Source organism: Enhydra lutris, unplaced genomic scaffold, assembly GCF_002288905.1.
Source record: "Enhydra lutris kenyoni isolate GAN:26980312 unplaced genomic scaffold, ASM228890v2 scaffoldscaffold6, whole genome shotgun sequence".
Lineage (NCBI taxonomy): Eukaryota > Metazoa > Chordata > Mammalia > Carnivora > Mustelidae > Enhydra > Enhydra lutris.
In genome coordinates, this window is record NW_019154090.1 from 21,783,947 (window position 1) to 21,809,266 (window position 25,320).

General features: G+C 41.5%; 1 protein-coding gene across 9 annotated transcripts in view; it reads left to right on the forward strand.

Moving 5' to 3' along the window:
* LOC111141576 (maestro heat like repeat family member 8) overlaps positions 1–25,320 on the forward strand; it is a 56,629-nt gene that overhangs the window by 2,648 nt on the left and 28,661 nt on the right. For 8 of the 9 annotated variants that reach the window (XM_022494229.1, XM_022494228.1, XM_022494231.1 and 5 more), the window contains exons 2-9: positions 3,638–3,759; positions 6,088–6,233; positions 8,696–8,818; positions 13,153–13,232; positions 13,976–14,120; positions 17,075–17,170; positions 18,786–18,890; positions 23,680–23,815. In XM_022494229.1, coding sequence (XP_022349937.1) covers positions 3,638–3,759; positions 6,088–6,233; positions 8,696–8,818; positions 13,153–13,232; positions 13,976–14,120; positions 17,075–17,170; positions 18,786–18,890; positions 23,680–23,815 — 953 coding nt within the window. The remainder of the gene's footprint in view (positions 1–3,637; positions 3,760–6,087; positions 6,234–8,695; positions 8,819–13,152; positions 13,233–13,975; positions 14,121–17,074; positions 17,171–18,785; positions 18,891–23,679; positions 23,816–25,320) is intronic. The other variant, XM_022494232.1, reaches the window with a different exon arrangement.

Sequence of the window (25,320 nt, forward strand, 5' to 3'; positions counted from 1 at the left end):
CTCAGTGGGTTGAGCCTCTGCCTTCCCAGGTCATGATCTCAGGGTGCTGGATTCGAGGCCCCCAACGGGCTCTCCACTTGATGGGGAGCCTGCTTCTCCCTCTCTCTGCTTACTTGTGATCTCTCTCTGTCAAATAAATAAATAAAATCTTTAAAAAAAAAGAAAAAAGGGAAGCGACTTACCTAGGAACTCCATAATAACTAACTCTAATTATTGGGCATCTATAGGTTAACCCAATAGTGTAGTAAGATTCTAGTATGTTATTTGATTTACGCCTTATCACCATTCTGTGAGGTCTGTACTGTGTTACTCCCATATTATAGAGAAAGAAACTAAAAGATTTGAACCCAAACAGGCTGACCCCGTAATCTGTGCTTTTAACTCTTATGAACATACAAAATATGCACAGTATGGTAAATTTATTATTTGTATCCCAGATATTATTAACCGAGATAGGGGAAAGTGAGTTCTTTCTGTCTGCTGCTGTGCTATTCTGTAAAGTAGATACTAGCTCTATGTGGATATCTGAATTTGAGTTTAAATTAATTAAAATTTTAAATTTTAAAACTCCATTCCTCAGTGGTGCTACGCACATTTCAAGAGCTCATTGGCCACATGTGGCTACTGGATATCATTTTGGATAGCACAGAATTAGAGAATATTTCCAATATCACAGAAAGTTCTATTGGATGGTGCTGATACAGAATACATAAAAAACTCTTCCAGGGTGTCTGAGTGGAGCACAAGGTTGAGCCTGGGACTTTTGGTTTCAGCTCCGGGCATGGTATCAGGGTCCTGCTCTCAGGGTCCCCACTCATTGTGGAGTCTGCTTGAGACCCTCTCTCCCTCCACCTCTGCCCCTTGCCTCTACTCCCTCTCTCCCCTGCACCAAAATAAATAAATCTTAAAAAAAAAAAAAAAAAAAAAAAAAAAAAACCTCTTCCAATTCAAAGTAAGACAACTGCTGTGGTGCTGAAGCCATCTCATAGTGGTTTGCAAGAGTCACTTACAAAATTTAGCAAGGGGGATGCCTGGGTGGCTCAGTCAATTGAGCATCTTGACAGCTCAGGTCATGATCTTGGAGTCATAGAATTGAGAACTACATACGGTTCCAGGCTCAGGGTAGAGCCTGTTTGGGATTCTTTACCCCTTCCTCTCCTCCCCCTCTGTTCCTCCGCCTGCTCTCACTCTCCCTCTCTATAAATAAATAAATAAAATCTTTAAATTTAGCAAAAGTTTTGCAAATTGATTGCTAAATACAGCTATTTAGAAATATTAAATTATACACACTTACAAGGAAATAAAGTCTATTGAAAACGAGTTCATTTCATTATTATTTTACCATATTGTGTGCTTTTGTGGTTTATCATATCTATTGCATCTATATGGTGGAAATATTATCTGGTGTTGTGCTACTGCACATCTTTTTCCAAAGTAACATCAGTAGCTTGATTTTGGCCACAATGGGAATATTTACACCATAGAATCAGCAAATGCTACATACCAGGGCTTGATTTTTTGCTTTGTTATATCTATAGTTAATGATGGAAAAATGTTAATGAAGATTAAATTTAGAAGTGTGTCAAGTCTATAGGCTTTACAATGTAAATAGCCCAAAAACTTAAGGAAATATCATTCTAGTGTTTGAAAACTATTATCCAACTCAAAGAAGTCACTTCTGAAGTTTTGGTTACATCTTACTCATTAACGTAAATGAAAATATCAACCAGCATTCACTTAAAAACCACACTTAGAAAGTCTGCTTTAAACATTTGCCAGCATACCACTGCAAGTAACCCAGTAAAAAACACAGGCAAACGACTTGAATAGGCACTTCATCAAGATATATGTAGGGCAGATAAGCCCATAAAACGATAACCAACGTCATTACATATTGATTGCATTGTATATAAAGTCCCCAGGAGACATTGCTATACATCCACTGAAATAGTTAATATAAAAAGACCAATAATACCAAATGCTGGCAAGGATGTGGAACAACTGGAACTCGCATATACTGCTGGTGGACATAAAAAATGGTGCAATCATATTGGAAAACAAATTTGTAGCTTTTTGAAAAGCCAGTTATATGACCTATGGCATGACCCAGCCATTCTACTCTTAGAGGATTTGTTTGCTTTGTTTTGTTTTTTGTTTGTTTATTTACTTATTTTGTTTTTTGTTGATTTTATCTATTTATTTGAGAGGGATAGGGAACATGAGAATGAGCAGGGAGAGGGGCAGAGGGAGAAGTGAACTCCCTGATGAACAAGGAGCCTGATGCAAGGCCCCATCCCAAGTCCCTGGGATCATGACCTGAGCGAAAGGTAGATGCTTAACTGACTAAGCCACCCAGGTGCCCCGGTTTGTTTGTTTTTAATTAACTAGTTCTTTTAATTATTAAAATAAAATTTAAAAAATTCAGGCAAAAGTTTAAAAAGTTTGGGGCGCCTGGGTGGCTCAGTGGGTTAAAGCTTCTGCCTTCGGCTCAGGTCATGATCCCAGGGATCTGGGATCGAGCCCCACATCAGGCTCTCTGCTCCACAGGGAGTGTGCTTCCTCCTCTCTCTCTGCCTGCCTCTCTGCCTACTTGTGATCTCTGTCTGTCAAATAAATAAAATCTTTAAAAAAAAAAAGTCAAGTTGAAAAACTAAATTTTCTCTCAATTCCACTCTACAGAGGTTTGGTTTGAATACCTGAAGTTTTTCTTCATGTATCCCAACATTTGTATGTGTCTGTGTGTCTGTAGGTGCCCACAGTTTACATTGCTTACATTGCTTGACAACTTGCTTTTTCATCCATTAATAGATGCTAAGCATTTAGCAAATAGAGATCTATTCCCTCACTCAGCCAATATTCATTGAGCATTACCATGTGCCAGGCATTCTAGTCTCTTCGATTACATCCATTAACAAAGCAGCCACCGATCTTTGCCTTCATGGAGCATACACTTCAGCAGGAGGAGATAGGTGGTGAACAATATCATAAATAGGAGATTGACATATTAGAAGGTATTGTATGCTACAGAAGCAAGAAAAAGTAAGAAAGGGTAACAGGAATTGGGGACAGGGGTGTTCTATCTGAGTTTTTTTTAACAGCAGCCTAGTATTTCTTACCTATCCATTCATGCCCCATGAGGCTGACAATATGCTAGGTGCTGGCGATTCAACCGTGACCATGTAGACAGGTTTCTCCCTTCATGGAGCTGCTGATGGGAGACCATGAGCAAACCCAAATGAACTTGATAATTGTAGGTAATGGTTAAATACTGTGGGAGGGGGTTGGGAAGAGGCTGCCTAACCTAGACCGGTGATCAATAAATGCTTCTCTGAGAAGGTGACATTTAAGCATTGCCTCAAGTAATGAGACAGAAGCAGTCCTGAAATACTAATATTTCTTGACAAACCGTAAGAGACTCTTAAGTCTAGGAAACAAACTGAGGTTCGGTGGAGGAGAGGTGAGTGTGGGGTTGAGGTAATTGTTTGATGGGCATTAAGGAGGGCACTTGATGCAATGAGTACTGGGTGTTATATGCAATTGATGAATCTCTGAAATTAATAACACACTATATGTTAATTTACTGATTCTAAAATAAATAAATAAATACAAATATTTCTAATCCCCTCTTCATTCCTAGGATCTGTAGTCAGGAAGAAGTAGTGATCCCTTGTGCTTCTGACAATGATTCAGGAAGTGTGGATTTGCAGCTGAGCAACTTAGAGGATATTAGAAAAGATCCAAGTAGCCTTGAACTTACAGGTAAGAGGGGGAAAGGTTTTGGTTTGGTTTGGTTTGGTTTGGTTTGGTTTGGTTTGGTTTGGTTTTTAAGGCAGGAAGGGAGGTGGAGAAAGGGGATTCTCTGTTGGAGTCAAGTTGCTGGATAAGAGCCTTCAACTAGACTTTGACAACGAATTTGGTCCCTGAATTTAAGACCTTGGAATATGGTTGGCACAATGAGATAAAATATATTAGTCCAGACATAATAAGATACTGAGATAGATAATCCTGCAGACTTGCACAGAGTCTAAGTGCTAGAAGGATTCTAAGAAGGGAAAGGTAGTTGTGGGTGGACCCTTGATTGGGCTACAGAATATCTATCTTTTCATTTATTCTGCAAGCATTTACTGAGTACCAGTTGTTGAATATACAGCAATGAACAAGACCAACATGATCCCTGCCCTCACAGAATTTGCTGAAAAGGAGTAGTAAGTAAACAGATATTAAATAAAGTAATTACAGGGACGCCTGGGTGGCTCAGTTGGTTGGACGACTGCCTTCGGCTCAGGTCATGGTCCTGGAGTCCCGGGATCGAGCCCCGCATCAGGATCCCGGCTGTGCGGGGAGTCTGCTTCTCTTTCTGACCTTCTCCTCGCTCATGCTCTCTCTCACTGTCTCTCTCTCAAATAAATAAATAAAATCTTTAAAAAAAAATAAAGTAATTACAAATTGTAGTTAATACTACGAAAGAATTATACGAGGGACTGAGACAAAAAACAAGGGGGATGAGAACCTATTTTAAGCCACAGCTGTCAGAGAACGCCTATCTAAGAGGCACTGTTTAAACCTAAAGGAGGCCTCAAGGACGTGAAAGAGAAACCCATGTGAGAAGCAGAGGAATGAACATCCCAGGTGGATATAATAGCATCTGCATGAGACAGGAAAGACTATTTGAGGATCTCTATTTCCCATGTCTACATTCATTCAACAAACATTTATTGAAGTCCTACTATGCCGTAAGCATGGATCTAGCTACTGGAGATTTAGTAACGAACAGAACAGACACAGCGTAGTTGTGGATAGATGATTGGAACTCAGTTTAATATGGGTGATTGGGAGTGGGGGAGTAGGGAGCAAATATAAAGAAGCTTTTTAGCAGCTAGGAGGATATTTGGTCAAAATGGGCAAAGAGGTGATTCAAGAAAGGCATCCTGGAGCAGATCCCTGAAGGACGAGTAGGAGTTAGCTAGGCAAAGGAGGTAGGAGGTAGGGAAGGTGGGGAAGAAGAAGGAGAAATGTGTAGGGAGAAGCATGAGAGCTAAATGAGATAGGGTTTCTAGTGCATGAGAAGAATTTGACAGTGGGTGGCAGGAATTTGGAAAGAGGCTGTAATTCAGGAGACCAAAAAGTGTGCAGAAGTGGAGGGGTAGAATTCCTGATGATGGGTGTGTTAAAAGGGAAATAGTAAGACTGTTTCCCCAACAGGAATAAAGAACTTGGTTTTGGAAAACAGGAGGTAAGGATGTAAAGCTATATGAAGAGGGAAATGATACCACTCTAATCATTGTCGCTCAGCAGATGAATAATATTTGCCAACACTTCCTTGGTGCTAGCTCTGTGTCAACTAAATGAGGTAGGTTCTGTTATCATCCCCATCTAGGAAATGAAGAAATAGACCCAGAAAAAGTAAGATCACACATGGTCAGAATGCTAGAGAATAGCAGAGTGAGGATCCAAGCTTAGGCAGACAAACTCTGGAGCCTGTGCCTTTTATCAGAGTCTATCCCAGGTCTGGAAGGAGGATTCCTGAAGCACTTACTGCAGCCTGGTCCAGTGGGAAGAGATCATCAAGGGGATGCTACTGTATTTGAAGTTCTTGTCACCACAGAGTTGTAGACATTTGAATTCAATATTAGTATCTACCATTTAAGTACTTACTATGGACCACATACTGAGATAAGTCTTTGTATTCAGTACCTCACTTAGTCCTCATGATAACCCTGTTTTACAGGTAAAGAAACTAAGGTTCCAAGAGGCAAACTAACTTGACAAAGGTCATAGAATTAATAAGGGGTAGAGCCAGGATTCAAATTAATCTCAGACTGAGATTAAAAGTCCATGCTCTTGACCACTGTGCTATAGCTCAGTCTTGAAGGTTTTTGTAGCTTAGGAGGGCCTTAGACAACACTGAATTTGTAATTGGGAAGACTGAGACTTGGAGAGCAGAAGGGACTTTGTTAGGATTGTGGAGCAGATAGTAAAGGTGAGACCAGGGCATGACTATCCTGACATCCAGTGGATCTCCCCATTATGACTGTAGAACTCTACATGGTACAGATAAGTCATCTGCTGTGTTTCTTTTGGTATTAGACTCCGACATCTCTGACATTGCTGGACTGTCTCGGGATTCGCTCACAGATAGCTTCAGGCACCTGACCCAAAAGGGCGCCCTCAGTGAGGCCGTTGTTGAGAGGCTAATCCGATCTATCCAGGAGGTTTTTGATGGTGAGCTACAGGTATGCACAAGCAATCATACTGAGTCATCCAACTTATTCCTTCATTTTAACAACTATTTTAAACATTTATGATTTCTTTATCATACAGATAATTGATATTATAGACTGTAAAATTTATGTTTATATTTATTTTTATATTAAACATTTATATACATTTATAAACTGTATTTATATATATGCTTCTGTTTACAAAAACTATAAAATGCCTATTAAAAGAAAGAAAAGAAGAAGAAAAATGAATCTTCCCTAATCCACTCACCTGAGATAACTGTTAACATTTTAGTATATATATTTTCAGACTTTTTCTTCTGGTCATACAAATGCATGTAATTATAGAAAAATAAACATCAGACATGGTGGGAGGAAAAAGGTTTTCTAGGTGAATAGCTTTGGATCTATATTACCCTACTCAATAGCTTTGGATCTATATTACCCTACTTACTTTGGATCTATATTACCCTACATAATACAGTATTCTGTTGTTTAGTAAAACATTCATTCATTCATTTATTCTGCAAGAGCACATAAGTGAAAATTTTATCTTACCCTGGGAGTAAGGGAAGGCATTTCTGAGGAAGGAACCCTTGAGATCAGATCTGAGGAATGAATAGGAAAAACTAAGAGAAGTTAGAATTGGAGGAGGTATTCCAGAAATAGGGCATTGTCTGTGTAACAGCCTTGAGGCAGAAAGGAGCAGAACATGTTTGATGAACTCACAGAAGCCTGGTATGTCTGTCTGTCCTTTGTTAACAGACACTTGGGTTGTTTCCATATCTTGGCTCTTGTGAATAATGTTGTGGTGAACATGGGAGTGGACATTACCTCTTTCAGATCCAGATTTCATTTCCTTTGAATATATATACTCAGAGGATTCTAGTTTGGGAAAATTTGTCAAACTTTACATTTTCTCTGTGTGTAATGCTAATAAAAACTTTTGGGAAAAACACTTTAAGCCAGAATGTTGGTCTTTCCTTTTGACTAAAACATTTCTTTACACTTCATGCCAGCAGGACTTTATAAAACATTTCTTTGTAATTAATAAAGGGCAGGGATTGCTGCAGTTAATTGAAAAAAAGAGAAAATCCATTCCCTGCTTTGACCTGAATCCACAACCAGGCAGAAAAATAAATGAAAAGAAGGTAATTTTGTCAGAGTATCACAAATACCATAATAGCAATATATACTATGTGCTTTATGGATACTCCTGGGAAGGGCACCCAATGCTGGTTCAGGAGAAAATGCATTTTTCTAGTCTTAAAGGATATATAGATTTTAGTCAGTAAGCAAAGTAGGTATAGAGAATTCAGTAGGTGCAAAGGCCCAGAACCAAGAAAGGGCAGCGTAAAAGTTAATCTGTCTAAAGTTCAGAATGCTGCAGGCAAGGAGGAGATGAATTTGAAGAAGTTAGCTGAGGTCACATTGGGAAGGCCTTGACCTCCATGGGTGCTATTGAAAGATATTTTGGTAGGGAGTTACCTGATCAAGCTTTCATTTAATGAAGATGAATGTGGTGATAGCTAGGGGAATAGATTGGAGGGCGTCAAAACTGGAGCAGGGAAACTCAATGTTGATTGTTGCATTAAGGTAGATGAGAAAGAATTAAAACTATGAAGTCAGATTCTGGCTGTGTATAACACTACTTGCTGTTCAGAGAGCTAATACCAGGTTATACTATCCATAGGCTGGGAGGAAAAGATAAGAAGAAATTTTCCCAAGATTGTGGAATTATTGACATCTTTTATTGTCTTCATACTTTATTTTTTTCCAAGTTTCTGTGATAGATACTGCTTTTATAATCAGAAAAAGAATAATGCAAAAGATTTTACTTTTCAAATAAAACTTGCATTTTAATAGGGAACCTTATAGACTCAAAATAATATTTAATGACATCAAGAGATCTAGAAGTAACAGTCAAAGTCACCGTTAGGAAGTTTAATCAGACAGCAGTATATAGACAGGATGGGTAGATGGCGAAGCAAAGACTAAAGGTGGGGAGAGCCATCATGGAGCAGTTAGTAATCCAAGATTTCATCTAGCTGAGAGGGAAAACAAAATCCCAAACCCAGGCAGGGCAAGTGGACAAGGAGTTCCATTCCTCTGTAATTTATTCATTCCTTATAATAAAAGACCTGAGGGCGCCTGGGTGCCTCAATCAGTTAAATGACTGCTTCAGCTCAGGAAATGATCTGAAGTCACAGGATCCAGTCCCACATCGGGCTCCCTGCTCAGAGGAGAGTCTGCTTCTCCCTCTGACCCTCTCCCCCTTCATTCTCTCTCTTTCTCTCTCTCTCAAATAAATAAAATCTTTTTAAAAATAAATAAATAGATAAAAGACCTGAGACTAGTTTGAATGAGATGTCTGATGTTTAGAACATCACAAGAAACTTCTCAAAAACCCTCTAAAATTATCAAATGAGATTGTAATATGTAATTGTGTCTTTATCATTTTTCCACAAATTCAGAGTGAACTTGAGAAGCTGGCATTCCTACAATCTTTGTCTTCTCTCAGCCGAACTTTACCTTACGATGAAACCACAGATTCATTCATTCACAACCACATAGCAGACATTGTGCGTATCCTAAATGTAAGTATTGTGACCTTATCACAAATTATCAGGACCACACAAATTCATGACTTGACTAACAGATGTTTTAGTGGCTTCATATATATTATCAATTTCCTTGACCTCTTCTTGTATCAGTATCTGTATATGGAGGAGAAATAGGCGTACTCCACAAATTTAATTACACTTGAAAACCAGCTAAAAGATGAGTATAAAGGAGGGAAACAGCATGTAAATTCTCAGTAAGGACAATACTGCATTCTTGTTAGTGAAGCCATAGTCGTGAGGCAAACTCTATAATCCAATGCCCAGGTTCAGGTTGCCAGCTGTGCCTCTTTCCCACTGTGTGACTTTGAGAATCTGTGCAACTTCTCAGTGCCTCAGCTTCTTCATCTACAAAATAAGAATAGCTGTATCCTTCACAGAGCTATTGAGAGTATTAAATTAAAAATAAACATACGTGGGCACCTGGGTGGCTCAGTGGGTTAAAGCCTCTGCTTTCGGCTCAGGTCATGATCCCAGGGTCCTGGGATCGAGCCCAGCATTGGGCTCTCTGCTTGGCGAGGAGCCTGCTTCCCCTTCTCTCTCTCTGCCTGCTTCTCTGCCTACTTGTGATCTCTGTCAAATAAACAAATAAAATCTTTAAAAAAAAAAAAAAGAAATGAGCTATTGATACATGCTAAAACTTAAATGAATCTCAAAACAGTCATGCTGTGTGGAAGAAGCCAGATGAAGAAGATACTGGTCATATGATTCTATTTGGAGAAAATTCTCAAAAATGCCAACTGATGTAAAGTGACATCAGATCAGTGGTTACCTGAAAATAGTAGAATGGGGAGGAACAGGAGTGCGAAATTACAAAGTTTGTACAAACAAACTTTTGGGAGTAATCCATATGTTCATTATCTTGATTGTGATGATGATATTTTGCAAATGTATACGTAAGTCAAAAATCTCAAACTATACACTTTAAATATGTACAGTTTGTTGTGTGTCTATTACCTCCAAGTCAAAAAAGCTGTAAAAATTTTGTTGAGAACTTTAATCGAAAAGAAGAAATGCAGTGGCAACTAGGATATGAAGGAAAGATGACAAGATTGGCATGAAATTAATCCAGATAGATCTCCTGATCTAAGCCTCAAAGGATGTGCTGGATAGGGTAGACAGAAGGGACCAGAGTGTAGGGGCTTTGATCGGCAGATTCCTACCTAGCTATGTCAAGACAGAATGTCAGTGCAGGTACTTTTTAGATGCTCCTGGTGCCCCACAGCAGACGTGAGCACTAAGACCTCCAATCCTGGAATGTTCATGGCGTCAAGCTTGTGCTTGGGGGTCCAACCTAATTCTGCACCTGGGGTCCTCCACAAAATCCTACTATTTCCAGGTTGTTTGGTAAATAAAGTTACACTCACCATTGAACAGACACCATTGAACAGATCACGTGAGCTGTGAGGCAGGCAGTAGATGAGAAAGACTTTTCAGAAAGTCTCTTCAGTGGTATGGGTAATAAACGCTGAAGGATTTTGGAGGATGAACAGTTCTCAGTAGACTGAACTAACATGAAAAGACTGCCCAGTTGTGCCTGTAGATTTTGAGCTCCCTGAAGCATGGCGGTGAAGAAGAAAGGGAGCTCTTTTACGAATTAGAAGACACAATTTCTAGTTCCAGTGCTGTCAAGCACAACCTGTGTGATCTGAGGCAGATCACTTAGCTTCTCTGAACCTCTAGCTCCACCTGGAAAATGGAGATAGTAATATCTGTCTGGCTTTTGTTAAAGCCTTTGAGAGAAAATGCCTCATTTGGTTAAGATTCTTCTTGGAGAAAGCAATAAAAACCAACTCTGGCTTACTTAAGTTAAAAGGAAGGAAGGAAGGAAAAACAGGAGGCTGGGATATCTCCCTAGAATCTACCTTTTATCAATCAAGCCTCCAGAAGAGTATGTTCCAGGACAACTCCTAGGGTTTCAAAGCGGTTAGGGGGTTGCTCTCCTATCAAGATGACTTACACATTTAGGTGCTCCCAATCTGTGTCTGTCATTCAGAAATTCCAGATGCTGGGAGAAAGAATCTGATTGGCCCAGACTGGGTCTGTTCTCTCCTCCTTCCTCAACCAGGCATGTTTGGGGGACAGCATCATATAGGAAGGGCATGACTTCTGGCCATCCCTCTCTGTGTCTTGGAGGCCATTCCCAGAGAAGAGATGATTGCTGTGATCTGGAGAGTCACCCCAAGAGGTTCCTACTACACAAATACTTGACAAACAAAAAATAGCCTCTCGTTTCTGAATTCCCCATTAAAGTTAGCATAATTGTGAATAAATAATAAGCCTTTCATACCTAATTGATTGATAAAAGGAATTGCAGGCCTGGTGGCTTAGCTAAGAGGCACTGCCTTCATCCACATGTGAGGCGTGTGGCTGTAGGGATGGAGAGTCAGAAACTGTGCAGAGCAGGTAGTGGCCATCATCGTGGTTGATTGGATGCGGGAAATGAATAAAGGGAGAAATGTAAATCATAGGTCATCTCTTTCATGAGCCCTGGGAAAGAGTACCATTGACAGCAGTAGGCTGGGAAGGTGTGTCCTTTGGAGGAGGAAGATAATGAACTCACTTTTTAACACCAAATTGCCAGAGGCAGCTGGGCTTTTAGTGGTGATGCCTGTGAGATAGCTAGATTTAGGTTAGTAGAGCTCTGGGAGGCTGAAGCCATGAAATTAAGTGGGTTTCTTGGAGAAACAAGAAAGAGCATCAGGTCACCAGCAAGATCTGACCAGAGTTGGAAAGTGAGAAACGGGCACCTAGGTGGCTCAGTGGGTTAAAGCCTCTGCCTTCAGCTCAGGTAGGGTCCTGGGATGGAGCCCTGCTTCGGGCTCTCTGCTCAGCAGGGAGCCTGCTTCCCCCTCTCTCTCTGCCTGCCTCGCTGCATACTTGCGATCTCTCTCTGTGTCAAATAAATAAAATCTTTAGAAAGAAAGAAAGAGAGGGAGGGAGGGAGAAAGAAAGAAAGAAAGAAAGGAGAAGAGTCAGGAAGGGGCAAGAAAGAGAACACAGTAATAATTATTGAATGCTGCCTCCCGGACATTAAGTTCCTGGTGGGTCTTTTTGGTGGCAGGTTAGAGAAGTCTACTAGAGGCAACTGAAACACTAAAGGGGAGATTGAGTCTGAGGATAACTGAGTGTTCCCAGAATCCTATAACAGGAAGACCAACATGCTCCAAGAAGAGAATGAAGCCAGAAAAAAACCAAAAAACAAAAATTTTCACATACTCAGAACTTTCTCTCCCATCTCTCATCTTTGCTCCTTTGTGTATACTTTCATTTCTCTCTGTCCCTTACCTCTCTTCCCAAAATTGGCTCTCTCTGTCACCTTTTCCACAGGGCACAGGGCTCCCAAATTTTCAATTTTCTCTTCTTAGTAGGCCAGCCAGACTGAGATCAAGGCTCTTGGTCTCAATTCCAGAGTGCTGAGAAAAAGACTCTACTCCTGTCCAGATAAGCTGTGGTTATTGGGACAGAATGACTTAGTGGAAGCATGGCTGTGAGGTGCCCATTCTGTGACCCAGGGACATTTTCCAGAGAGGCTGGGTAGACAGCCCAGGAAGACTTCCATTGCAACCATTTGCTTTTGCTCTTTCTGTCAACTCCCTGAGATTTCTCTCTTTTCCTCCACACATAGCAGGAAACTCGGGCCCAGGAAAAGTAAATGCTACATTCCAGGTGACACAGGGAGGGAGTGGCAGAGCCCATGCCCAAACCCAGATGCTGTCTAGCTCCAGAGCCTCTTTTTTCCTTTCTTGTCACTGTGCAGATTTTTCTGGAAAGCAAGGCAGCTTTCCAAACTCTGCTAATTTGGAATTTGGAAAACTATTCCTTTTCTAGGACAAGCACATAATAATATTAGGCACTATCGTAGAGATTGCTGCTTGGTAGAAAGAGGAGTTAGGAGGCCTAGACTGGAAATAATCACAAGTAGTAAAAATAATGAGTAACAGACGCTAACAGTTCTCAAGGGCTACTAGGAATTATGAATTAACTCCTTAGTGTTCCCAGTTACCTTGTGATGGTAAACAGTACGGTTACCTCATTTTACAATGGGGAAACTGAGGTACAGGGAGGTTAAATAACTTGTGTCCACTCCAACAGCTAGTAATAGGCCACGCCGGGCCTGATGCTCTGGCTCCATAGACTAAATTCCTGGCCTGGCCACTGTCCTGCTGCTGGTCCTGGGGAGCCAAGAGCAGGACCTGATGAAGTCCCTGCAGTAGTTCTTGCAGACCATCTACATCTGCGATCGTCTGGCCCAAGGATGTGTGGCATGTTCTCGACTCTGGTTTAAAGTCCTTGCCCTCTCATTGCAGATGCTGGTAGAAGAGGAGCCTGTGCATTCTCTCTTCAGCTCCGTGCGCCAGGAGGTCTTTGTCACCATCGCTGACCTCAGGTGACACCCACACGCCCCCTCCCCCCACACACACATGTACTGCTCTCTTGGTCATGGCCAATACCAGAGCCAACTGACGTGCTCCATATCTTTAACTTTGGTAAACTATTTATAGAGGGAAGGGGACACCCATCCGTGTTTCCTGTGTAAGAAATTTGATTTCATATATGCTGCCCTCTATATCTGAAAGACCTTAGTGGAACCTCTTTGGAGTTCAGTTTTGTCCATGGTATATTCAGTGGAAAGTTACTCTCCTGAGTGCTTCATGACAGTAGAGTTCCACAGTCCAAGAAATTTGGAAGGGCTGCCTGCTGTTTATTTAACTTATTAAAAGGCCCTAAGAAATCCTATAGTTAAAAAGTTTTTTTTACTTGGTTCAATCCACCATTCCCCAAACTAACAAACATTCAGCAGAACATCTTTCAGAAAATCATACATGTTAGACTATAGCAGGCTTACCTCTGTGGTTAAGCTGCAGGAAACCCTAGAAGAATATCATTCCAGTAACCTCTTGGGAAGGCGGGGAGGGACAGGGAAGAAGGATGGAAGCTCTGAGCCCTGAAACTCTTCCTCCAGCATTTTGTGAGATTTGTCTAAGCAGGCTAAGAAGCACGCCCTTTGTCTCTTCCATCAGAATTACACACCAATTAGTCCACCTTTCCTCTTGGGTTCCTTCAACCCCTGCTTACCAATGTCAGATCAAACTCTTCCCAGATTACTCTTCCTAAACTGTCTTTTCTTAGTTACCAAGATGTCCACTTGCTATTTGGCTCTGAAGATCGAGCTGATTTGTTCAGTCTTATTACGAAAAGTATAATCACTCTGCCCTCTGTAACGACTCTTATCCAGCTGCAGGAAATCATGCCAAGTGGGTCCTACAACACAGAGGTAACTCCTGCTTTGGTTTACTAACATGCCATCTACAGGGTCAGCTGATCATGGCCCTTCGAGAGTACATTTAATTTTGTGGAACTAGCCAAAAGTCATTTCAGCCAGGTCTGCTGAATAAAATAAGCAGTTAAATTAAATAGCTTTTCCCCCTCTTTATTTTCCTTTCTTCTCTTTCCTTTTCTTATTTATTTATTTATTTATTTACTTATTTAAGAAAGAGAGGGAAAGGGAGAGAGAACCTCAAGCAGACTCTGTGCTGAGCACAGAGCCCGATGTGGGACTCAATAGTTCTCACCACCCTGAGATCATGACCTGAGCTGAAACCAAGAGTCAGACACTTAACTGACTGCGCCACCCAGGCGGCCCTCTCTATTATTTTTTTTTTAAGATTTTTACTTATTTATTTGAGAAAGAGCACTTACACATGTGCACAAGGGGAGGGAGGGGCAGAAGAAGAAGGACAAGCAGTCTCTGAGCCCGACATGGGACTCCATCCCACATCCCTGTGGTGGAATGTCCTGAGCCAAAATCAAGAATCAGATGCTTAAACCAACTGAGCTAACCAGGTGCACACTCTCTTTGTCTTTTTTTTCCCCTTCATTCCTTCTTTCCTGGCTTTTGGCTTTAAAATAAGGTGAGAGTGTTCATATACTTGGCATATACTTAGAGTTACCATATGCTAAACATCATGAGAGGCAACAGAAATACAGTGGTAACCTCTCTCTACTGGGGAGCTTATATCCTAGTATAGATATACAAACCACTGATAAGTATATCAGGTGGTAATACGTGCTATATTTTAAAAAAAAAAATAGAACAGGGGCATCTGGGTGGCTCAGTTGGTTAAGCAACTGACTCTTGACTTCGGCTCAGATCATGATCTCAGGGTCCTGGGATCCAGCCCTGTGTCAGGCTCCTGCTCTTCATGGAGTCTGATGGAGATTCTCTCTCTCCGTCCCCCGCTGCCCCTGCTCACACACATGCTTTCTGTTTCTCTGGCTCTCTCAAATAAAAAATTTTTTTTTTAAAAATTGAACAGGGAAAGAGGAGACAAAGAGTACTGTGGGTGGGAGGCTTTTATACGTAGGGTGGTCAGGGAAAGTCCTCCTGATGTGACAGTTGAAAAGAGGAGATGGGTCTCTCTGGAGGAGAAGCTCTCAGGCAGAGAAGAGGAAATGCAAAGGCCTTGATTTTCTTCTGCAGCTAATAAATTGGTTGGTAAAGCAGTTGCCAAAGGGGACTTTATTCCCCTTTGTTTCAAGATGTCAGAAAGAGTCACAAGTCGAATTTTAAAACTATCTTGATGGGGACGCCTGGGTGGCTCAGTTGGTGAGCAGCTGCCTTCGGCTCAGGTCATGATCCCAGCGTCCTGGGATCGAGTCCCGCATCCGGCTCCTTGCTCGGCGGGGAGCCTGCTTCTCCCTCTGCCTCTGCCTGCCATTCTGTCTGCCTGTGCTCGCTCTCTCTCCATCTCTCTCTGACAAATAAATAAAAAAAAATCTTTAAAAAAAAAAAAAACTATCTTGATGACCCTAACTAACTTCCTAAATGTAGTTAGAATCATTAACTGTGTTCCCAGTAATGCTGAGATGTCCATTGAACATGAACATATTGTGGGGCACCTGGCTGGCTCAGTTGGTGGCACATGTGACTCTTGATCTGTGGATTGGAAATTCAAGCCCCATGTAGAGATTACTTAAAAATAAAATCTTAAAAAAAAAGAAAAAGAAAAGAAAATGAATATATTGTTTCACCTCAGCTCGCAAACTGCCTACCAGTACTTTCACACTGGTTCTGTGCCTTTGAGTAAAGTCTCAAGATAAGAGCCTTAATTAAAAGTGTACATTGTAATTGGTGGGAATGCAAACTGGTGCAGCCACTCAGGAAAAGAGTGTGGACATTCCTCAAAAAGTTACAGATAGAACTACCCTATGATCCAGCAACTTACCCAAAGGAAACAAAAACACTAAGTCAAAGGGATAGATGCACCCTGATATGTACAGCTGCATTGTCACCAATAGCCTAATTATGGAAGGAGCCCAAGTGTTTGTTGACTGCTGAATGGATAAAGTGGTGTGAATATATATACACATATACACACAATGGAATATTACCCAGCCATAAAAAAGAAGGACATCTTGCCATTTGCAAAGATGTGGATAGAGCTAGAGAGTATTATGCTAAGTGAAATAAGCCAGGCAGAGAAAGACAAATACCATATGATTTCACTCTTATGTGGAATTTAAGAAACAAAACAAATGAACATGGTGGGGAGAGAGGAGAAACCAAGAAGCAGGCGCTGAACTGTAGAGCACCAGGTGTTGTGTATAAGTGATGAATCATTAAATTCTACACCTGAAACTAATATTACACTCTGTTAACAGGAATTTATTTTTTTTAAAAACATCTGATTTTTGTTTGTTTTAAAGATTTTACTTATTTATTTGACACAGAGAGAGAGGGGGAGCACAGGTAGGCAGACCAGCAGGCAGTGGAAGAAACAGGCTCCCTGCTGAGCAGAGAGCCCAATATGGGGCTCGATACCAGGACCCCAGGATCATGACCTGAACCAAAAGCAGACACTTAACCAACTGAGCCACGCAGGTGCCCCTAACTAACAGGAATTTAAGCAAAAACTTGGAAAGAAGAGGAGCACTTTGGTGGCTCAGTCGGTTAAGCATCTCCCTTTGGCTCAGGCTGTAATCCCAGAGTCCCAGGATTGAGCCCCATGTTGGGCTCCCTGCTTAGCAGGGAGTCCGCTTTTCCCTCTGATCCTTCACTCCCCTCGTGCTCTCTCTCGCTCTCTCTCAAATAAATTAATAACATCTTTAAAAAAAAACTTGGAAAGAAGAAAAAATAAACTGTGTAGAAGCAAAAAAAAAAATTGTATAGAGTTGGGGAACTTCATGATGGTGGGGGCTGGGGACATCACTGATCCTGTGCCTTTTCAGTGTCTCTACAGGCAGACATTTCAAGCATTCTCTGAGATGCTCCAGAGTTTGGTAGTAAAAGACCCACATCTGGAAAATCTTGACACCATTTTTAAGGTAAATTAGGATACAGAGAAAAAGGGAAACTATTTCTATTAACTCATGAAAGTGGAAGAAGAAAATGTGGAAGGTGGGCTCCTGGGTGGCTCAGTCATTAAGCGGCTGCCTTCAGCTCAGGTCATGATCCCAGGGGCCTGGGATCGAGCCCCGGATCGGGCTGTCTGCTCATCGGGAAGCCTGCTTCTCCCTCTTGCACTCCCCCTGCTTCTGTTCCTTCTCTCGCTGTGTCTCTCTGTCAAGGAGATAAATTTTTCAAAAATGTGGAAGAATTAAGTTTAAAGAGCTAGCATAGGGGTGCATGGGTGGCACAGTTGGTTAAGTGTCTGACTCTTGATTTCAGCTCAAGTCATGATCTCGGGGTCGTGAGATTGAGCCCTGTGTCAGGCTCCGCACTCAGTGGGGAGTCTGCTTGAGATTCTCTCCCTCTCTCTCTCCCCCCAGAGAGAAGTGCATACACTTCTCTCTAAAATAAATAAATATATCTTTAAAAAAAAAAAGAGTACAGTAGTTGAGTATCAGCTATCAATTTTGCATTAGACTTGGCTTCCAATTCTGACTCTGTGCCATTCCTGGAGTATAAAGTCAGCAAAGAATGTAATCTCTCAGAGTCTTATCTCACTTTCAAATTGAGATAATACTTATGGTGAGTATTGAATAAATGACCTTCAATAAGTGGTTTAATGGTTGCTATTATTGTTCCTTAAATTCCTGTTGCTTACTAGCGTAGAAGGTTTCAATCAGTGGCAAGAGAACAGGGTCACCTCATGAGTGAGTAAATAGGCAGGTGCCCAGCAGGCAGAATTCAAGGTCATTAATTACCACCTGTCCCCACCTGTACCCCTTCCAGCATATGCCATTCTGTCATTAGAGATTTTTTTCTCTAGAGTGCATTCACTGCACTTCAAGCATCTTACTGTCTTGTCCCCTTTTAAGATACAGATATCCCAGAAAGGAATAACCCTTTAAAATACTATTAATCATCCATGCCTAAGCGTAGACGGACATTTATCTTTGCCACAGTTGACCTTAACGTTAGTTCTCATTCTTCTTCTGTTTGTACATCAGCACTCCAGCCAGATTGGGTTTCTCCCCTTTGTCCAGTTGTGCCTTGTACTTTTCTGTGTTGGCAGCTTAATTCAAACTCTTCCTTTTACCAAAAAGGAGAAGTTTATTCCATGGCCACATGGGGCCACGAAATGGCACCTTTATGAAGATCCTCGTTGTGAATGTTACCTTCTCCAGGAATTCTTCCCAGACTGTTGCAGGCCGATGCAATTTCTCCATCCTCAGAGTTCTTTAATAACATGACATTGGTGTTCTTTCCTCCCAAAGCACATTTCAGAAAACTAGAAACATACAGGAGAATAGGATAAATAGTTGAAGAAAGTGGGATGAACAGAAAATAAGTCTGGAAAATAAGCCTCTTTGGAAGCCAGGCCATTGATCCCAAATCTGTTTGCCTTCCCACCGCTTTCATTTCTAATCCCAACTGCCTTATCATTTTAGGAAGACATTTTCAGATATAGTGATGACCTGTGGACCCTCTCTCTCCACAAAGACGTTATCCCAAATCTTCCTGGTAAGTTATTTAGGCTTCCTTTATTTTTCACAGCAAATGGACCCCTGGTTACGATCAGCCAAAGACCATGAGCGGGAAAGGGCCACAGCCAGCATGGCGCAAGTTCTAAAGTGCTTATCCGGACACCTCAGCCTGAAGGTAAGCAGCCCTTCAGTCACTCAGGAGGAAGGATCCAAAGCCATCCCATTACTGCCTATTTCCCCTCCACTGTATGACTCCCCAAACTGGTGATTCACTTGGTGCCCCAGATAATACCATGGCACTGAGCATTATTCGCATCTCTGCCCCTCAAAAATTTGAGCAGTTTGAGGCTAGGTACTATGTTGATTAACCTTGCCTCCCTGTTGCTTAACACAAGAGCTGGAACATAACAATACAGTAAATATTTTTGAATGAAGGACCTAAAAATATCTGAGGTTCCCCAGTGGCTTGGACTCTGTGCAGTGTTGTATTTGGAGTAACAAAGTCCAGCAGCAAATATAAGTAAATCAAGTTAAATATCTCCCAGCATCTCACAGAGAAGGGTTCTGGGGCTCCTCTTTTTAAACCCTCTCATTTGTCTCTTTCACTCTCTCCCTTCTCAGTTCTTCTGAATGCTTCTCCATACCTTCTGAAAAGAGTTTCTCAAAATGAAGATCTTCCTTCCTGGATCTATTCCTTTCTTCATCTGTGAGTCTTTTTCCTCTTTCCTAACAGATCTTCCAGGCACTAGAGCTTCTCCTGTGCTCCAGCCATCATTTCTCACAGTCTGCATAACAAGGCCTGGGAATTGCAAGAGAAGTTGGTGGGGTAGGAATTCTAGGTCCTAATGCTAATTTTCTTTCGAGAATTTGTCCTTGATATAAATATTCTAACAGTCATGCTTATTAGAAGGTTGGCATCCCTCTAACTTTCTTATTTCTCCTACTGAACATACGTCCAAACTTTCCACCTCCTTACTGAAGTAAGTTCAGTCCCTCAAATTATGCTACTTCCTTTTTGCTGTCTTTAGTCCATGAGAACAAATAACTTCTAGCCACCACTGACTACCCTGTTATTCTGTCATCACATTGTTTTCCCTTCTACATTTTTCCACCTCAAATGTTGACTGCAGACTAAAGATGAGTTTCAAATGACTCCCTCTTATAATCTTTCCCTAGGCCCTGAACATCTTCCTTAGAGTTTTCTTCCTAGGGAGATCTGCTATTTAAGGGTGCTAAACCGAGATGCCGTTGGAGTCTGTAAACATCTGGAATGCTGTGGGCAGAATTTTGTGTGGTGTAGTCTTCTGGAGTTTTCTGGAAGGTCCATAGCTTTATCAGCTTGATTGAGTTGTTATCATGCAGAGATAGGCAGTGTTAACAATTTTATTTATTCCTTCTGAGAACACTTGTGCATGAGTGTGCACTTTAGTTCCTTCTAGTTCTCCCCATGTGGCCAGAGTTATCATCTTGAAACCCATGTCACTCTTTTGCTCCAATGATTTTCAACTGTTCCTAGAATACAAGGTCTTGTATGATCTAATTCCTGCCTGCCTCCTTGCACTCCCTGACTTACTCCAGCCACACTAGCCTCCTTTCCATTCCTTACCATATAAAGCTCTTTCTGCCTCCTGGCCTTTGCACTTACGACTTCCTCTGCTTGGAATGACTTTCCCCAACTCTTCACATAGCTAACTCCTCCTCATTCTTTAGTGCTTAGTTCAAGTGTTTCCACCTCAAAAAGGCCTTTACTTACAAATAGATCTATGCTTACACTCTGTCTCATCACTCTTTCCTTCCTAAGGCTTCTTAGAATGAGGTTATCATGTTTGTTTACTTATTTATTGCCTGTTTTTCTCTTAGAGAATGTAAATTCCATGGGTGATTATCCTTGTCTTGTTCACCAGAACATCCCCAGTGCCTAGCACAAGCTATGTCACACAGTAGATGCTCAATCAAATATGCATTCAACAGGGGTGCCTGGGTGGCTGAGGGGGTTAAGCCTCTGCCTTCAGCTCAGGTCATGATCCCAGGTTCCTGGGATCAAGCCCCACATTGGGCTCTCTGCTCAGTAGGGAGCCTGCTTCCCCCTCTCTCTGCCTGCTTCTCTGCCTACTTGTGATCTCTGTCAAATAAATAAAATCTTCAAAAAAAAAAAAAAAAAAAGATGCATTCAACAAACATGGGTCAGCTCATGTCCCTTCTCTGTTCACAACTCTCCACAGAAAAAATATTCAAAATCCTTCAAGTATTGCCTACGTTGCCATACCATCAGCCTCATCTAGCTCCTATTTCTTTTGCTCTCGTTTGCGCCAGCCAACCCAACCTACTCATTCCTCAGAAACAGCAAACATAGTCCTTTCTCTTCACACTTGCATGCCATTCCCTCTGCCTGGAATGCTGGTCTCCCAGATCTCTACGGGACTCAGTCCCTGCTTCCAACATCAGTGAGGTCTTCCCTCGTCATTCTAAAACTGCAATTCCTGTCTTTTCTTCCGTACATTTTTTTTTTTACACAGCATTTATGACCATTTAATACATAATAAATTTTATTTCTTTGCTATTTTGTGTTCCTCCAACTAGAATATCCCTTCCACAACCAGGGATGTGATCTTTTGTTCACAGCTTGTATCCACCGTGCCGGTCACAGTGCCGCGACCGTAAGTGTCGTTCTCATAACCATTCCCAGTTCATAAGTGACACTCAGTATCTGTCGAGGGGATGAATGGTTGCATCTGTGAGCAGAAGACATTACACAGCTTTGTGTAGGTGTTGCTGTGCTGATTGTAAATCAATGAAACAGGCTACTGTTCACAATATCTCAGTCCGTTTTTCTAAACAGCCACAGAAGGAATTTCTCTTTGCTTCAGTCCCAGGAACAGTTGTGCTTCCTCTGCCCGGTGTTTGCTGCTTCTCTTATGGGCAGCGTGAATCATATTATATGAGACACAGTATGTAACTCCACATCAGCCCTGAGAAAGTTCAGAGCCTAGCTCTGGGACCTACCTTGAGCAAATGATTGTGCATTCTGCACGCTAACCAAATTCATAACATTTATCTTTGCTACCTTCACTTTCTAGTTTGTCTTTGTTAATTTACTTTTACTCTTTTTACTTTTTTCACTATTTATTTTAAATTATATTTCTTTTTTCCCTAATAAGCAAAATATCAATAAACAAATTTTTAAAATTGTATTAAATGATGCACATCAAGTTTGCATCCAACTTTTTCACTTAGCAAACTAGCACATTTTCCCACCTTATTATAAATTCCTGGGATACTTGATTCCTAATGGTTATATTCCTAATGGAGTCATTGTACCATAGTTCTCTTTACTATTGGGCAATTATTTCCAATATGTGGCCTTTAAAAACAGTTCTAGAATAAATATCTTTTTCTTTTCCTTTCATTTTTTTTTTAAGATTTTTATTTATTTATTTGACAGACAGAGACCACAAGTAGGCAGAGAGAGAGGAAGGGATGCAGGCTCCCCGCTGGGCAGAGAGCCTGATGCGGGGCTCAACCCTAGGACCCTGGGATCATGACCTGAGCTGAAGGTCAAGGCTTTAACCCACTGAGCCACCCAGGTGCCCCTTTTCTTTTCATTTTTAAAAGATTTTATTTATTTATCTGACAGAGAGGCAGAGCATAAGCAGGGGGAGCTGGCAGAGGAAGAGGGAGAAGCAGGCTTCCGGATAAGCAGGGAACCCTACTTGGGGCTTGATCCCAGGACCCTGGCTGGGAACATGACCTGAGTCGAAGGCAAACACTTAACACTTAACTTGACCAGGCACCCCTATTTTTTTTTTTCATTTTTATAAAAATGTGGTTTTTTTTAAAAAGAGGTCTATAAAAGTAGAAATCAGGAGTGCTTGGGTGGCTCAGTGAGTTAAAGCCTCTGCCTTCGGCTCAGGTCATGATCCCAGCATCCTGGGATCGAGCCCCATATCGGGCTCTCTACCCCACGAGGAGCCTGCTTCCTCCTCTCTCTCTGCCTGCCTCTCTGCCTACTTGTGATCTCTGTCAAATGAATAAAAATCTAAAAAAAAAAAAAGTAGAAATCACTTATAAAAATACGGATTACTCTGATATGCTAGCAAAATAGCTTCTGGCCAGAGTTGAGTTTAGAAGGACTGTATGTTTGAGGGCATCTGGAAGTCACAGCCCCACTGGATCCTGTCATCAGCCCTTGTCCCTAATCTGTAAACAATAATTTCACGTGGTTACATTTAGCACTTTTTAACTAGTACAAAATCGAAACATAATCGTTTCCTGTATAGCGCCACTTTAAAATGTTCTTCCTTAGATCTGAGCAGATAAGAGCACTTCATATTGTTGTTTCTAACATTTTGAAAAATCTGATTTAAAAACAATGTTAATAGAAATAACAGGTTTTACCTTTTTTATTCCATTTGGAACACATGGGAAGGTCATTAATTTAAACAAGAAATTAGTGCTTTGTGGTTTTTTTGAAGAATTTAATCTTCTTAGAATGAACATCTTTATATATAAAGCTTTTTCAGTTTTCAGATTGCTATTTAGGTTGGACTCTGTCCTATTTAATACCATCTGATGTACATAGTATATCTACACATGTTAAGTGTTTACCCTAAAGAGATCCAGGGGCTGAATGTAACTCTTGCACTTTCCTGAGTCAAGGGGAGAAGTGGAATCACTTCTCAGGAGCTCAAATCTAAGGGATGCCTGAGTGGCTCAGTGGGTTAAACCTCTGCCTTCAGCTCAAGTCGTGATCTCAGGGTCCTGGGATCAAGCCCTGCATCGGGCTCTCTGCTCAGCGGGGAACCTGCTTCCCCCTTTCTCCCTGCCTGCCTCTCTGCGTACTTGTTATCTCTCTCTTTCTGTCAAATAAATAATAAAATCTTTAAAAAAAAAAAAAAGGAATTCAAATCTAAGGCATAAGATACACCTGCATGCTAATGGGATTTCTTCTTTTTCTTCCCAACTAGCTTCCACTGCGATTCCAAAGGCTTGGGCACCTAGTGGCTCTGATGGCCCTACTGTGCGGGGACCCAGTGAAGCAGGTAGCTGAGGAGGCCGCAGAGGGCACGCACTACCTGCTGCGTATCACCCTGAGGCTGAAGTGTAAGGCTCTGCTGAAGGCAGCAAGGCCCCGAGTCAACCCTCTAGCACAGTGCAAGCACCAGTCCTCTTTGTGCCCTTATTCCCCACCTTCTAGAAGGACTTCTTATGGTAGTTTGTAAAGAGAAAGGTACATCGTCCACAGGCAGAGATGAAGGAACACGGACTTAATGATCAGAATCAGAACACCAGATCAGACCCATCAGTGTCGGCCGTCTGCGTGGCCGTGGAGTTGGAGCAGCCAAATATATGGCCCTGTGGACAAACTGGAGTGATTAGTTTGGTCAGAAGTAGAAGTTTTTGCCATCCTTTGGGCCTTCTTTTATTTATTTATCAGACAAATGTTTTCTGAGTGCTTACTCAGGATCTGACAGTAACCAGAACGCAAGTGGTCCTATCCTTACATGAAACAGAGTCTAGTGAGGGAATCAAACCATCAAAGAATCAACAAATAAGTCTGTTATCATAAACAAAGATAAGTGCTAAAAGGGAAGTGCGGGGGCCATGAGGAAGAATCCCATTTAGTTGTGGGATTCAGAAAAGGCCTCTCTGAGGATACCTTCAGCCAGGTAAAGATGTAAGAAGAGCATATCGAGCAGAGGGAGGAAGAGGTATGAATTTGAGGAGTTTGAAAAATAGAAAGAGGGCCACTGTGGTCAAGGAATGAATCATTGCCCCCCACCGCCACCTAAGACAGACTTTAGAAGGTATCTAGCCCAATGTCCTGCCACTATTTGAGTCTCAGTCTAATCTACCCCCACCAAGAAGTTGCCCTGCCTGGGCTTCCTCATCCCAAGGATAATGAAGCTCTATGCTTCCCAAAATAGCCATTGCATCTCTGGGCAGCTCTGAGTACGTAGACATATAGCCAAGGAAATACAACTGATTATTCATTCAACAAATATTTATGAAACACTTGCTGTCTTAGGGGCACCTTGGTGAACAAGACAGATGAAGTCCCTTTCCCCAAAGAGTATATTTTCCAGTTGGAGAGACAGTATCCCCAACCAAGCATTCAAAGACTTCCCATAAATAAATTTCCAACAAACATGAGTCACGACGCAACATGAAAACAGAGCACCGTGACGGAGTATTGGCAGACTCATTAATCAGCAAAACTGGACACAGAAAGAGTTCTAGTATTGGAATTATCAGACCCTGCAAAACTACGATTTTTTATGGGGACGTGAGCTTCAAAGGAAACTCCTCAAAAGTCCTCACCATTGGCGGAATGGTTTGGCATGGTTGTACTTCCAAATCACTCAAAAAGTTCTGTTCTTAAAAAAACACTTCTCTTTTTCTTTCAGCCTTTTTTATATATTGTCTGACAACAAAGTGGGGGAAATCAGCCTTTAGACTAACACACACTCCGTCCCCCAGGGATTTTTATTCACCTGGGAAAGATAAGAGGAATGAGATCTTAGGATTCACTTCAACCTGGGGATTGACCAAACTTGCAAAATCAAAAAAAAAAAAAAAAGAAAGAAAGAAAGAAAGAAACCAGAAAG